Source organism: Paramormyrops kingsleyae, chromosome 5 (assembly GCF_048594095.1).
Source record: "Paramormyrops kingsleyae isolate MSU_618 chromosome 5, PKINGS_0.4, whole genome shotgun sequence".
In the NCBI taxonomy this organism is placed as follows: Eukaryota; Metazoa; Chordata; class Actinopteri; order Osteoglossiformes; family Mormyridae; genus Paramormyrops; species Paramormyrops kingsleyae.
In genome coordinates, this window is record NC_132801.1 from 7,315,122 (window position 1) to 7,330,700 (window position 15,579).

General features: G+C 40.6%; 1 protein-coding gene across 1 annotated transcript; it reads right to left on the minus strand.

The window, feature by feature from the left end:
• Positions 1–498: 498 nt before the first annotated feature.
• LOC111845267 (beta-galactoside-binding lectin-like) lies at positions 499–8,216 on the minus strand. Its single transcript, XM_023814576.2, has 4 exons — positions 8,122–8,216; positions 4,028–4,104; positions 3,708–3,879; positions 499–1,026 (listed from the first exon to the last, which is right to left on the minus strand). The coding sequence occupies exons 1-4, from the start codon at positions 8,125–8,127 to the stop codon at positions 880–882; spliced, it is 402 nt and encodes a 133-aa protein (XP_023670344.2). The 5' UTR covers positions 8,128–8,216; the 3' UTR covers positions 499–879.
• Between the last annotated feature and the right edge of the window lie 7,363 nt (positions 8,217–15,579).

The window sequence follows — 15,579 nt, forward strand, 5'->3', positions numbered from 1 at the left end:
TGTGTTGGGTTTAACTGGAGAGTAATATGTGTCATACACCACAGTAGACTAAAAGGTAATTATTACTGAAAATGAATTGTGTTAGACACGTCAGTTGTCTTATAAAGTGCATATTTAGTGACAGTGGTATTTTACTCGGTCACTCCTTCATGTTCGGTCATGACCAATGGGTAGCCTATCAGAGCCTCTTGATCACCCACTGACTCATAGAGAGAGGCAGTCTCTAATTCAGAGTTTGTTCTTTAGGGCCAGGGTAGTTTCCAGCCAAACAGTTGCTTGCTTTAAGCACGCCCTAACATGCTTCACTGGCTCTCACTGGCCATAGTTGAGTAGGGACGCAGCTTTCAAGTCACAAGCGGAAAAACAAAAAGAATTAATCTGTGCAGGGAAGTAAACATGAGTGTATGGTTCCTGTAAGGGACTCATTTCCTGGGAAGAATCATTCGCGAATGTCACAGCATTAGTTTACGCAAAAAATTATTCAAAGGAAACCATGTGTTTTGAGTTTTGCTGGCAAGGAACATTTATTTAGGTTAAGAAAATCAACAGATATGAATTACAGTAAATGTGACAATATGTATAAATTCTTATAGATTATATTTAAGTAAGTGAACAATTATGTATAATGAATTCATCATCTCAAAGAAATCTAGTAATATTTTCATATTAAAATATCTTCAGAAGACCAGCTGGGGAAGTTGTACAGGTTCACACTGTTTGAACGAACAGAGACATATTGCAAGAAGGAACACATGGTATAGTCACTACTGCATTAGCGGGGTTAACAATAAGCATCATGGTTAAGCTTCACAGAGGATAGGGCACTGATCACAGCCAATCAGCAGCCAGACAGGGCAGATCCAGTGCCTGTAGACTTGCTTATTCGATGTTAAAGCTCTTGATGTTGATATCCCCAAATACTTGGATGAAGCTGTACTGATCATCACCAAAACAATTCGGGAATGATATAGGGTAGTCATCAGGGATTTTAACATGAAATTCATCACGGTTGAAGGTGATTGTTATCTGGGGAAAAAAGGAATTAAAATGAAAAATGTGAGGTGGAAAATGTTTGCTGAAGGTTATTCAGATACTGATTCACTAATGAGCTTCCTCTGAAATTATCCAGAATGACCTCCTATAGGTATACATATACATAGGCTACCCATTCGTTTCAATACCTTTATGCTTATGCAACTGAAATCATCAGCTAAAAAAGTTCCCCTTGGTTAGTAGGTTAGATAAGCAAAATTTTGGAAAATATTGGGTGGGTCAAACACCACTGCCCCCCATGAGTAATGAAAATGGTATTGCCCATTCCTAATATTGAAAACTGGTGGTTTGCGAAAACAATTGCTTTTGTTAAATTGACACAGTTTAAATATTAATAAATCCATATAAAAATATTTAATCTTATAATTAAAGGTATATCAAAGTACAATTTATGGACTAATACATTTAAAACTAAAAAGTTGTCACTGGTACTGCATGGACATGTGCAATTATTAATAAAAACAAAAGGTTTATGTCGCATTGGGTCCCGGAAGTGATGGCTAGTTTCGGGTGTGTGCGTGAAATTATCAGGCACACACATGGAAGTATGAGCATTTTAATATTTTGCCATTGTTCCATCAGGGGTTCCGTAGATTTTCCCTAATGCCACAAGGTGGAATTCTTTACAGTGTTGCCAACTTAGCGACTTTGTCGCTAGATTTAGCGACTTTTCAGACCCCCTTGACGACTTTTTTTCAAAAAAGCGCCTAGCGACAAATCTAGCGACTTTTGGACAAACCTTAGCAACTTTCCAAATGTCGCCAGTACTGTCCTGTAAGCGCGAGGTCTTGCTTTCCCGGTACAGTTACTCATCTCCCTGTGTCTGCTCTGATCAGTGAGCGCTAGCTCCGGCTGAAAGGAGCAGCATATTCCCGTGACCACACGGCAGCTGACATAGATGTGAATGAGCTGCGCATGTGCAAACGGTGTTACCACGGACCAATCACTTACCTGCTTCTCCTTTGCTTGAAATAAAACTATTTAATTTGACCGTTTCTTCTTATTTTTTCTTCTGATGCACTTATATTACTCACTGTCACAGAGCTTAAGTTCATTCCAGTTTCTGAACTCGTCTGAGATCGTTTACTGAGCTACATCTGATTGACTGTACGTGATTCTACTTACTCATACACAACGATAAACTTCATTAAACTTATTAAAGTCATATACACATAAAAAACATATATACGTATAATATAAATGTGTGACAGAAAATATGTAACGTAATTGATAGTTTTATATTGGACACGTGAGGAAGGATTAGGGAAAACACGCAGAATGCAAATATGACGTAATTACGTCATCAATATGCAAATATACGCATGATGTCATCTAGCGACATTTGGCGACTTTTCCAGCAGACTTTAGCTACTTTCCATTGAAAATAGTTGGCAACACTGATTCTTTATTTATGGCATTTGAGAGCATAGATATGGTTGAGAGGATAACCTCGGACACAGCGACCTCCATCCCTGCGTAGCCGAAGAAAATCAGAGAAAATTTCTGAAATTTGACTGATTACCAGTGAGACTCTAGGCGGCAGCACCTGTCCAGCATCTCAGTTCTCGGGATTTCCCTTGTGTGCGTTCAAACGCAGTTTTCCGAGAAGCGATTAAAATTTTCGAATATTGCTTCAATTGACCGTGAACACTGACTGACGTGCCTTCCATTCACAGAAACCTGTTCATCCCTAATCATTCAGTAAGTACTAACAGTGGAGACGGTATATTGTTGTTGGATGGACCTGAAACTAATTATAATTTTCACCTTAAGAAATATTGCAAAAGACCTCCCAGTATTCCAGTTTCCTCTGTTTGAGGCGTTTCTAGCAGCCAGTTACGCTGGGGTAAGGCATAGGTGAACATGCATGGGGATAAATGGGAAAATGATGCAATGCTATATTTCAACCACTAGAGGTAACTTCACGAAGGTCAGCTTTTTCCTTGAAAAGTTTGATATCTACAAGAGTCAGCTACAATATTGTTATCTTTAAAGATTTTTATTCCCTACTTTTTCTGCAAATTTAAATGTATTATTCTTCTTTGTGAAGAACCAGCAATACAACAAGTAGATTAAAAGGAAAAACAACACAATGTATTCTTTTCACAATACGAAGCTGTAGTTTAAGTTAATTTCTTCCTTGACAAGTGGACTCATAATTATTCTACACAGGGGAGCTTCATTAAACCTAAGTTATAATTATTAAAGTTTTTTATTTAACATTTAAAACCCCTACATATTTCATTTAAGGTCTCGTATTATTTAGAGTTTAAACAAAACAAAAGAAGTGATGTCATTGCTCATGAGATTTCACATGTCTTGATCTTTATTGCATTGGTATTTGTCAGGGTTGTGACTTTTTGACGGGCAGATGCGCAAAGGATGAAAAGGGGAAACTTAGTACCTTTAAACTTCATGCACGAGTTCACATTAAATAGTTCGGGGACTCAGGCACCCCCAGCCCCCACCCCCACACGTTCCTGCTGTTTGTCCTGTATTACACTGTTGTCCAATCCCCCCCATGCACCATCCCCTCCCCTGCAACTGTGGCACAAGGATTTTACTACGTTCTTCCAAACACATGCGACAATAAAACTTGAAACATGGAGGAATGGAACTTGGTACCTTGGTGATACAAACACGGGCAGCCTCACCTCGAACTCCTTTGCCTCCTGAAATAAGAAGTGTTTCTCCTTCTTCTCAGTGGAATAGGAGCCATTGCGCATGGAGTTTAAGATGATGACGCGACGGTCCCCTTGGTGGTTGAAGCGGACATCAAAAATCAGGGCAGTGGCATTCTCCTGGTACCCGACACTGATCATGAACCTGGGGGAGGGTAGGTGAGAAGGGGGGTGAGGAGGGGAGGTCCACAGAAGACCCAGTGGCAGTAGCTGAGTGACAGTTCAGTGTAGGGGAAAGGTGGGAGCCAATCATGGGCTGAACCCTCAAGGCAATAGGAGGGGAAATCACTCACCTCCTGGCATCAAGGTTGGGTATAGCTGTGATTTTCAGCTGTTTTGTAGCCTTCAGAGGCATGCCCGTCAGTGTCAGCTAAACAAAATAAGCAGTACTCTGAGGAAACCCATGTGAAAGAGGGACAACAAGGAAACTGTACACATACAAAGCAGGAATCAAACCAGCAACCCTGGACACATGAGGTTGTAGTACTACCTACTGAGCCAACCCACAAGTTACTTAGAGTATTTAGTTATATGTACAGTAGTATTTTCACAGTGCTAACAAGCCTAAATTAAAACTTTTCTCACGGCATTTTAATGTTCGCTAGTACATAGTGAGAGAGCACCAGTTAATTACTGCCATCCTGACTTCACCATTTTCGAATTTGATATATGAGAGTGATCAAAGAAGTCTGGGACAATCTTCCACCAAGACCTTTTCAGAAATAGTTAATGAAGCATCTTGTTAATTATAATGTACTAAATCAGTGGTCCCCAAACTTTTTCCAGCCACGTACCCCTTGAGACATGTCAGCCTCAGCCGCGTACCCCCTGCTACCAACGACTCTTAATTAGTGTCTATAAATAGATTGCAATACCGCATGCATAAAAATAAATACTGAACAGTCGATTATTTCTCACCACCAAATGAATTTATTAATATATTTTAGTAATAGATTGTTGCTATCCGGTGGGAGAATTTCACAGTAGGGATGGGCACGGAAAAGGTTTTTGGTTCCCATCCCATTCGCGTTGGAGGGTTTCCGTTCCCATCCAATTTAACCGCCAAATCTTCAAAACCCATTCCCATCCCGTTCAGTCCCGTGGGATGTCATTCCCGTACCGTCCCATTCCCGTCAAATTTCAAAAAATCTTCTACCGCTCCCGTGTTTTTCACATATTTCCGTTAGCGCTTGTTTTCCGCGACCAGAGTGGCAGATATTTTTTGACTAGGGTCCTGGGAAAGTTGCACCAGCATCATACTGGTGCATGCCATGGCAGAATTTCAGAATAGAAAAATACGCATGCAGGACTTTATTTAATGTGCGATTAGACGCTGTTAGAGACAGTTAAGTTATCTGTGCACGACAAAGCTCTCCAGTGAGTGTCATGCCCCGATCGTCCGCTCCTTCCGTGTGCCAAGCCCCCTCCTTAACCCTGTGTGGATCCCCAAAATTAACCTCCTGGACCGGACAAATACACATTAACGAATGATTAAACATTAGGCTATATGCGTCTCTTTTTGTATGTTATCTAAATAAGACCGCGTGCCCATACACAACTGTAATAGCGATTAAAGCGATCTATTCTTTTAGTAGCCTATTTATGTTAAAGACATTTATTTTATTACTGTTGTGGGATTAATCTATAGAAACACTTAAATTTAATAAGCACAAAAACATATGACATAAACTTGACTGTATTTTGTGTTTTACGGCTTTTTTTGGAGGTCACCAACTCCGCTGTTGTGAGAATTACTGACTGTCTCGTTGTTCGAATTCGTGATTCCCCCCGCTCCCTCGCGAACCCCCTACAGCCTCTTGCGTACCCCAGGGGGTATGCGTACCCTAGTTTGGGAACCGCTGTACTAAATGATACGAATATACTACTGTCAGACCAAAAGAGTAAAAATGTGTTTTCATCAAAAATACATTTCAGTTTTCAGTCGGACTCTCCTTTTTACATACTACATACACTGGATAATAGCCTACCTTCTGCAAATAATATGATTATCTTGTGCAAAGAAGGTAATATTTTGTGTGCAAAAGATAATCAGGGTATCGATCACACTTCTGAGAACATGGAGCAGCAAACACAACTCATAAACTCCTACTTAAGTCTTAGAATGTGCGATGGTGGTGCAGGAGGTAGTGCTACCGTTCGAGCCCCGGGTCCTCCTGACCCCATCGAAGTGTCCTTGAGCAAGACACTGAACCCCAAATTGCTCCCGGTGTGCAGGTTGGTGCCTTGCATGGCAGCCTCCGCAACCGGTGTGTGAATGTGTGTGTGAATGGGTGAATGTGAGGCATACATTGTAAAGCGCTTTGGTAAAAAGCGCTATATAAATGCAGTCCATTTACCATTTAGAATGTCTTACACTTGTTACACTGTGATTATGTTCTCATGCTTTATAGTCAGTTTTCCAGCTGTAATAGGTTTTAACAAAAGTAAGCCAGGCAGACAGTGATGTACACCAGTCATTTTGGCAGTTCGAGTCCTTTCATTATTTGTGTTTAATCCTGTTAATAGCTACAAAATCAGGATATTTCAACTGTGAATTTCTCTGGTGCAAAATTATTGATCAAATTCAGCCATGACTCACCAGCAGTGACTAGATCATCATCAGGCTGATCATAGTTAAATTTATGTCTTGTGATATAATGACATTTAGTTGTTATTTAAATAATTATTTGAGAGGATTACTAGCTCAAATCCAGCTGGGTTAGTATTAATCCATTTCCACGCGATCAATGTGTATGATTGGTTAAGCTAGGAAAGGCAGCAACTGAAAATCTAATATATAGATATATACTTACATTCATCTTCTCAGTGTTGTTGAGCAAATTTTAATACAGAAAATCAGTAACGTCCAAGAGGGTTTGTTTGACTGCAGCGCCGCTTTTTATTGCAATGTGAACGTGGCCAGACATAAAAACCCTCGTGTACATATATTTATTTATATATATATATATAAAAAATATAAATGAAAATTTATAATCTCGAGAATAAAGTCATAATGTTACGGGATAAAAGTCGTACCTTTTTGTAATAAAGCAAAAGCCCGCAAATTGATGAACGGATCATCCCTGTGCAGGAATCTGCATCATCCTTTGCAGATCACCATCAGTGGACAGGTAGGCTAAATTCACTAAACGTTCAATGGGCTTAACAATGCTTAAAATACGACGGAGTTTTGTATATTTTATTGTGATGTGGAGTTATCATATCGGAGGTGTTGCAATTATAAGCAAATGGACCGTCATGCGAACATGCAACTTAGCCAGGCAGTGGGTGTACAGTACGAAGAGAAGCAGATACAAAGTGCAGAGCACGTTTGTTAAGGTTGTCATTGTCCGGGGAGGTAGGGGTCACAAATGATAAATTTAGAAGTAATGCGTCACATAGAGTAGCCTAAAAAATAGGCTAGGAACAGTAACATGCTTTAGGTTTGTTGTTCATGTATATTCTTTAATAGGCTACAATAAGAATGTAAATATGGTTTGTGTATTCCACAGTTCAATAATGGCAGAGAAACTGCCCGATGTAATAACCTTTCTAAGAGACAGGGAAGTCATGAATTTGACTGAAGAGCAAAAAGTATTATCCTGATTAGAACATGTTCAGTCATTTTTTATTTTTATTTTTTTGCTGTACCGAAATTCCAGTTTAATGGTAAGAGTATGATTGTCAAATTGTTGTCATTTTCTGACTGTTCATTTGAATGCTTATACTGGACTAGGAAGAGAAATTTATTGGTACGTCAGCCCCACCAATATTTTTTTTCACCAGCCACCACTGGTCTTGGGTACTTTCCTGCAGTCTCAGATCTGAATCACTGGTTTTTTGAAAGTGGTTAAAAGTAATGGAGAGAACACCAATGACTGTTGTGTGTTTGTATTTGTTGTTTCAGACAAAATAATCAGTTTCATGTGTGAACAGTCTGTCCAAAATGTCTATAACTCAACAAAGTACATCTTAACCATTTTGGGTCCATTTGCCTGAAGCCATATTATAATTATACTAAAACATGGACTTAATCAATACAATTACATAGTTATATTTATTACATTTTGTGTACGACTGAGTTTTAGGGCCACTATTAATAAAAATATAAAACCTCAAGAATAAAGTCGGAACTTCCAAGATTAAAGTTGTACTGTTGTAACAAGTTGTAAAGTTAAAATAAAATCAAAGTTACGAGAAAGTAAATGCATACCTTTCGAGAATAAAGTCATAAAGTTACGAGAAATGTTCAATGTTCAAGAATAAAGTCATTCAAAACTATGCGAAAAGGTTCAGAATCGTGTAAGGACTTTTGTATTTCATTTGTATGACTGGTTGAACTAGGAAAGGCAGCTACTGAAAATCTAATATATAGATATATACTTACATTCATCTTCTCGATGTTGTTGGCAAATTTTAATACAGAAAATCAGTAACGCCGAAGAGTGTTCGTTTGACTGCTGCGCCGCTTTTTATTGCGACGTGAACGTGCCCAGACACCTTACGGACCAATCAGAAGGCAGTTCCCGCCTACGCAACTCGGTACCCAGAGCCAAATGTTTGCCATTGTTTTTAGCTTTTTTTTATCAGAAGATTTCTAGGTTTTTAAAAATTGGCGTATGTCTGTTTGATTTTTATGGAAGCCCATTTCTATGGAAGCCCATTTCCGCCAGTAAAAGAAAAAAAAAATGAAATAGAAAGTCGAAATAACGAGATGTAAAGTCGTAATTACGAGATTAAAAAATCGAAATTACGAGATAGAAAGTCGAAATTATGAGATGCAAAGTCATAATTACGAGATAAAAAGCCGAAATTATGAGATTAAAAAATCGAAATTATGAGATAGAAAGTCATAATTACGAGATAAAAAGCCGAAATTATGAGATACAAAGTCATAATTACGAGATAAAAAGCCGAAATAATTATGAGATAGAAAGTCGAAATTATGAGATAGAAAGTCATAATTACGAGATAGAAAGTCGAAATTACGAGATACAAAGTCATAATTACGAGATACAAAGTCATAATTACGAGATTGATGCCAATGAGGCGAAGACAGCTCTTCAACTGGACTGGAGCGCATGCGTACTTCCTATCTCGTAATTATGACTTTGTATCTCATAATTTCGACTTTCTATCTCATAATTATTTCGGCTTTTTATCTCGTAATTATGACTTTGTATCTCATAATTTCGGCTTTTTATCTCGTAATTATGACTTTCTATCTCATAATTTCGATTTTTTAATTTCATAATTTCGTCTTTTTATCTCGTAATTATGACTTTGCATCTCATAATTTCGACTTTTTATCTCGTAATTATGACTTTCTATCTCGTAATTATGACTTTCTATCTCATAATTTCGACTTTGTATCTCATAATTTCGACTTTCTATCTCGTAATTATGACTTTGTATCTCATAATTTCGACTTTCTATCTCGTAATTATGACTTTGTATCTCATAATTTCGGCTTTTTATCTCGTAATTATGACTTTTTATCTCGTAATTATGACTTTCTATCTCGTAATTATGACTTTGTATCTCGTAATTTCGACTTTCTATCTCGTAATTATGACTTTCTATCTCATAATTTCGACTTTCTATCTCGTAATTATGACTTTTTATCTCGTAATTATGACTTTCTATCTCGTAATTTCGACTTTTTATCTCGTAATTATGACTTTCTATCTCGTAATTATGACTTTGTATCTCGTAATTTCGACTTTCTATCTCGTAATTATGACTTTACATCTCGTTATTTCGACTTTCTATTTAATTTTTTTTTTCTTTTACTGGCGGAAATGGGCTTCCATAGTAATGGGCTTCTATAATTTTGTGTTTGTGTTAGTCTTGTTTTTCTTTTTTTCTTCCCTAAATTGGTTTTGTTCTGGCAGCACCCTGAACAGCTATGTGGGTCCGTGGTAGCTTTGCCTTAGGCAATCGATTGGCCGGCTCCATGACAACGAGCTGGCGGGGCGGGACTTGGGACTTTTAAAGATGGCAGCCACCATTGTTTAGGGGTTCCGCGGCTCCGCCTGGGAAGGACGTGTTCCGCAATGTAGCAGGAAGACTAGACCTTTGGGACTCCTGGTAATGTGGTTTGCTGTTCGCTGCAAAGACAACGACGACGAACCGGAGGCGAGTGGATCACGGCGCGGTGGTCCAAGTCCCGAAGGGGAAGCGGTGTCGGCGGCAGGAGCAGCGGCCACGGGATCTTCTCTCTTCCTCTCCGGTGTGTGCAGGTTTGTGAGTGCAGCGGGTGAATAAAAGCACCGGGGCTGCTTGGAGCAGCACCGAGAGAGAGATGGGGAGTGGGACCAGCTTGGCGATCTGAGCAGCGAACGGACTGGATGGAGAGAGAGCGACCCAGACCCACTGTGATCTCCAAGCCGGCATGAAGGGAAGTGGCTGCAGTTAATCCAGCGTGCATTTTGCCTTATGGCTGAGGGGGGAATAGAGAAGGGTCTGAGGGTTTTTTGCCTGTTTGGTGTTGCCTTTTTGCCATCGGGTCCGTGAGGCGACAGAGGCGAGGGGCCGTCGGCGACGTGAAGCAGTGACCGGTACGGACTGAGTGGAAGGAAGACGCCGGCGCTGGGGGCGGTGCCGACGTGAAGTGAGCCAAGCTGGAAGATCGGGATTCGAGTCACCCAGGATTGAGCAATGGAGTACTAAGGGTGTGGAGTGCTGTTGGAAAATTTGTTAGTTTGGTGATTTATTTTGGTTTAGCGAGGGCCTCGCGGTGAGGGCGCAGAGGCCCCCGGCTATTAAGTTTGTTATTTACGTCTTAATTTTGTACACTATTTATTGAATGAGGGTGTTTATTCTTTTTTCTTCCTTGTCTGGTGATGTGCCTCTTGTAGTGTCCCCCCCCCATCCCATAGTGAAATCTTAGGTGTACTGTGCTTGCACAGAGGGTGTAGTGTTGAGTGTAAAGTACTAATTGCTGTGTATATTGGTGTGTAGTGCTGTGGTTTAAACGAGGCTGTGTCGATCACTGTTGTGTTGGGAGGGGGGTGTCCAAACAATGGAGGATTGCATCCGGGCTGAGAAGCAATACCTTTGTGTATTCAATAAATGTGCTCGTAACAAACCTCACTACTACCTGTGATTGTTTCTTCTCTGTTGACCGTGCTCCAGGAGATCCAAAGGGGGTTAAAATAAACTTAAGAGTAAAACCAAAATAAATAACTGTTGGGGTCTTTTACCCTGGGCCACCACATTTACAATGTAAATGCACACATGTTAAATTACCATTTAACACACACTGGTGGTGTGGCGCAAGGCAGGCTAGTAACCTGCATAATTAAGTCCTTGCTGATTGACTGTCACAATATTTAGACATACACAGTAGATTATAAATGCGGCCTACATAACGTATGCTTCCAACTAATGAATGCCACACTAATAGATTTGCAATAGTCCATATTGCTAACCAAAGAACTATTCCCCTTTAAATGGATACCCCACGTTTGCTAATAGAACGCAGGCTGCTGTATGCAGTTACAATATCAGGTGAAATACTACGATATTATAAATAAAATGAACGCAGAACAATAAAAATCACCATTAAGGTCCATAGATCAGATAACACAGGACAACAAACTTTTTTTAAATCATCAGAGACCAAAGCACATTTTTCCAAATCAGTTTTTCATGCTGATTCCATATTTGTTTTCAGTTTTTTTCTGTCACGTCAACTTTTTGATTTATGAGTAATGCTAGTTAATACCATAATCGCAAGTATTGTGTACTAAAACAAAAGCATCACTGTAGTATAGGGTAAAATGTCTTTATAGCAAAATCAAATAAACAGACAGTGGGCATAAAGAAATTGAAAAGTGTTTAACCACCATTGTTTCTTCAAAAACGCTTTGAGTTTGATTTTCTTGTGTACACCATGCAGGGCTCTCAAGTGTCACGCACTGAGAGTGACAGTCACTCTTTTCAGTCTTTTGTCACTCACTCCCGCCACACATTGTATTTCTCACGCGGAAAAATAATTTGTAGGCTAATATGCCGCAGAGCCCAATTTTTCCCCAGACCGCAGCACAGTAGCGCCTCACTATAAAACAAGTGTGTCTCCACTGGAGTCTAATGGTGCGTTCGGAAATTCTGAGTTGAGTGACATTATGGTGCGTTCGATTATTTCTCTCCAAGTCGGAACTCGGATGAAAACGTCACGAAACGTCAAGAAAAACGTCGCTTCCCGTCGGAAACATGCCTCTTTTATGAAATCGGACAAGATTTGCCCCAAGAGCCTGTCACTTACCAGCCAATCAAAAAAAAAAGGGCCTACACAATAGCCAGAAAATAGTACTACTGTATCTGGGTAAAATACAACACAACAACCAATGAAAAGGCATCCTGTGGAATGTCACTCTTGCCTGTCTTCAAAACTTGACAGCCCTGACCATGTCTGGATTGTCGCAGTACAGCATTCAGCGGTAGTCGGCCATCATGCTTTCACTGTAACCAGCTGCACCTTCTCTGTACTCCTCATCACCTTCTACAGAATCAAGACCATCAAATGGTGGTACAGGAACAGGCAATGAATCGTCATGAGGAACAGGCCTGATTGCAGAATCTCGGCTGGGATATACAATTTTGTGCTTAGTTTTAGCTGAGAATCCACTTGTATTCATGCAACAAAAGTAGCAGTCATTGAGATGATCTCGCGGTTCCCTCTACACCATTGGAATTCCAAATGGCATCGCTGCCTTTCGCCGATTTAGCCAGTCACAAAGACCATTTGAACAACTGGTACAGATGACATGTGGAGTCCAAGATTTATCCTGGTCTCCAGGTGTTCTGCTTTCTTAATCTTGTGCAGGTATCACAAAATTCGATTTTACACATATAATTTCTCATTACCAAGGACATAAATGAATACCTAATAAATAAAGTCTTAAAATATTATTAGGTGTAACTGGAAGATTTTCTCTGCATCAAACCTCTTGAACAGTGCTGAAGTTGAATATTCTTCACTGTACTATGCTATATATGCTGAGAGGGTGGTTGATCAGGTTGTAGCACATTATTGATATTTGTTTTCATGCAGGATGAACTAGATGACGTTGTGAGGACATGGAACTCTCATAAAATAATTCCAAAGCCAGCCCAAGGAGTTCCTGGAAGATGCCCAATTCTAATGTTTTGTGTTCCGCAAATTTATGGATGGGGGAGAACAACCTAAAATCTGTTCTCCCAGGAGAGGTAGATATTTGCAAAGAGGAATGCACCCCAAAGGGTCAGTACCCCTGTGATGAAACAGTCTTTGAATTCTGTGCCCTTCTCATGGATGAAAATGGTTGGACTGCACCTGAAGATGCATACCATGCAGCTGAACTGTACACTCACTTAAGAAATGAGATACTAGACAATATATAGAAAGACAAACTACTCTTAAATGTGTCAGGGTCAGCCCCTGCTGTGGTCCTTCCGTGTCCCTTCCCCGTTTGACCAGCAGGTGTTGCTGGTCATCCCGTTCTTTATGTTAGTCTTTGTTCTCCGCTATTCCCTGTCTGGTCATGTGGCTCAATGTGTTGAGCATGTGGTTGTTTGTGTACCCTTCTGTCCTGTGTTCGAATCCCACCTCCTGTTTTTGTATTTTGCTCCCTAGTGTTCCATTTGAGTTTCGTTAGTCCTTGTGTCTGATTTTGTAGTTGGTTTTGGTTTTGTTCCTTGTGCCCCTGCTTGTGTCTTTACCTATTTAGTTCCCTAGTGTTGGTTTATGTTTCCTTGGTTAGTTCTTAGTTTCCCTGTTTTTTAGTTCCTTTGAGTTTATTAGTTTCACCTGTGCCCTGTTTCCCTGGTCTTTGTTAATTAGTCTCACCTGTCCTGTGTTAGTCTCGTTACCCCTTTAGTATTTTAGTTCCTGCTTCTGTTCAGTTTCCCAGTGGTTCATTATCTATGTGGGTTGTTGCTTGTCTTGGTTAGTTTAGTTAGAGCTGCATCCTGTTTTCCTTCCTAGTTTTTGTTTTGTAATATTTACTCATTCATTCATTCATTGTCCAACCCGCTTTATCCTATTGGGTCGCGGGGGGTCCGGAGCCTATCCCGGAAGCAATGGGCACGAGGCAGGGAACAACCCTGGACAGGGGGCCAGCCTATCGCAGGGCACACTCACACACCATTCACTCACACTCAACCTCCTGCAACTACCCTCCAACCGGCCTGCCCTTGGCTCAACACGATGCCTCGCCATCGTTCCCTGCGGCTGTGCCTCTATTAATCCTGCCATCGTGCATCAAGCACCCCGCGCCTGCACCGGTCTTGCCGCTGCATTGAGACATATATTTCAACCCCTGTGCTCCATGTTCACAGAAGTGTGCTCAATGCCCTGATTGTCTTTTGCACACAAATTATCCTGTTGTCTTGAACGCACATGACTACATGGCTCCATAGTATATAATACGCAATTAGAAAAGCTGGAAAATTAAATTTCACAGTCCATTTTAATCTAGGCTTTTTGGGCCTGTCATAATACTACTGTACATACAACTAAACGCTCCAGATAACTTCTGGGTTGGCTGACTGGGTAGCACTATAATCTCATGTGTCTGGGGTTGGTGGTTTGAATCCTGCTGTGTATGTGAGCAGTTTGCATGTTGTCCGTCTTTCATGTGGGTTTCCTCAGAATGCTCATTTTTTCCTTTCACCAGCTGACGCTGAGCCAATCCTGCTGTGTATGTCAGCATTTTACATGTTATCTGTCTTTCACGTGGGTTTCCTGAAAATGCTCATTTTTCCATTTCGCCAGCTGACGCTGAGCCAATCAATAACGATCAGAGGGATTCCCAATCCTGATGCCAAGGAGTGAGTCATTTCCCCTCCTATTGATTTGAGGGTTCAGTCTATGATTGGCTTCTGCCTTTCCCCTACACTGAGCTGTCACTCAGCTACTGCCACTGGGTCTTCTGTGGACCCACCCCCCCGGCCCAGTTTACCATCAGAATTGGTTTGTGCCACCAAGGTACCAAGTTCCATTCCTCCATGAGAGAGAGTATGTGGCACTTTGGGCAGAGCTTAGCTTGCCCATTAGGGGCTATGATGTCATAACCGGGAGGGGGCATGTCATGCATTCTGATTGGTCCAGGGGTCATGTCCATATATAGTATCAGATGTGCTTGCCCGTTAGGGGTCACGTGGTGTGTATATGTTATGTTGAAGGGGAAGATGTGGTTTGTCAGACAGGGGGCCGTTAAACTTTGAGAACAAAATACATTACATGTATTTATGAATGTGTTATTTTTAATTACATTTAAGGAATAATAAAAATGTATAGTGTGTATACATAGGATGAATGTAAACTAGTGCACACATGTCCAGCGGGGGTCCGGCCGCAGCCACATGCTGTTAGGAGCAGGCACACGCATCCCGCCTTTACACATTTTAAAAGAAGAAAGCACTTAAATTTATATATATAATATTGTTGGGTACTTGATATGTACTGAGAAGATCATATTTGCCTGATTGGGCATATTTCCGGGTCTGATTGGGAGTGGAAAGACGTTTGCATTTGTCTCATTTTCTGATAAAATACACACATACTACTACTGAATCTGCCCGGATATGTACTTTCCTCAAAGTGGTAACAAGTCAGTAGAATCGTGTTCAGTTAATACGAATCGAAAGCCAAATGAAGTTCTGAAGGTAAGCCTTGCTAAATGAGTCCCCCTACAGGCGCAATCGCATCATTGCATTCGGCTGTGCAGCATTCAGGTGGACCGGAAAATCCGGAAAAGCCTCGTATCACTTAGAATTAAGTGATCAGTGGTCATTGTCAACACACCACAGCACACAGTGCGCAACAACGAAATGTGTCCTCTGCATTTGACCCATATGT

Bases quoted from the DNA above. Each gene is read 5' to 3' on its own strand.
- LOC111845267 (XM_023814576.2), bottom strand. The intron at 3,880-4,027 runs GTGAGTGATTTC...ACCCTCCCCCAG, and splicing joins CCCAACCTTGATGCCAGGAG to GTTCATGATCAGTGTCGGGT. The intron at 1,027-3,707 runs GTGAGGCTGCCC...TTTTTTCCCCAG, and splicing joins AGGAGGCAAAGGAGTTCGAG to ATAACAATCACCTTCAACCG.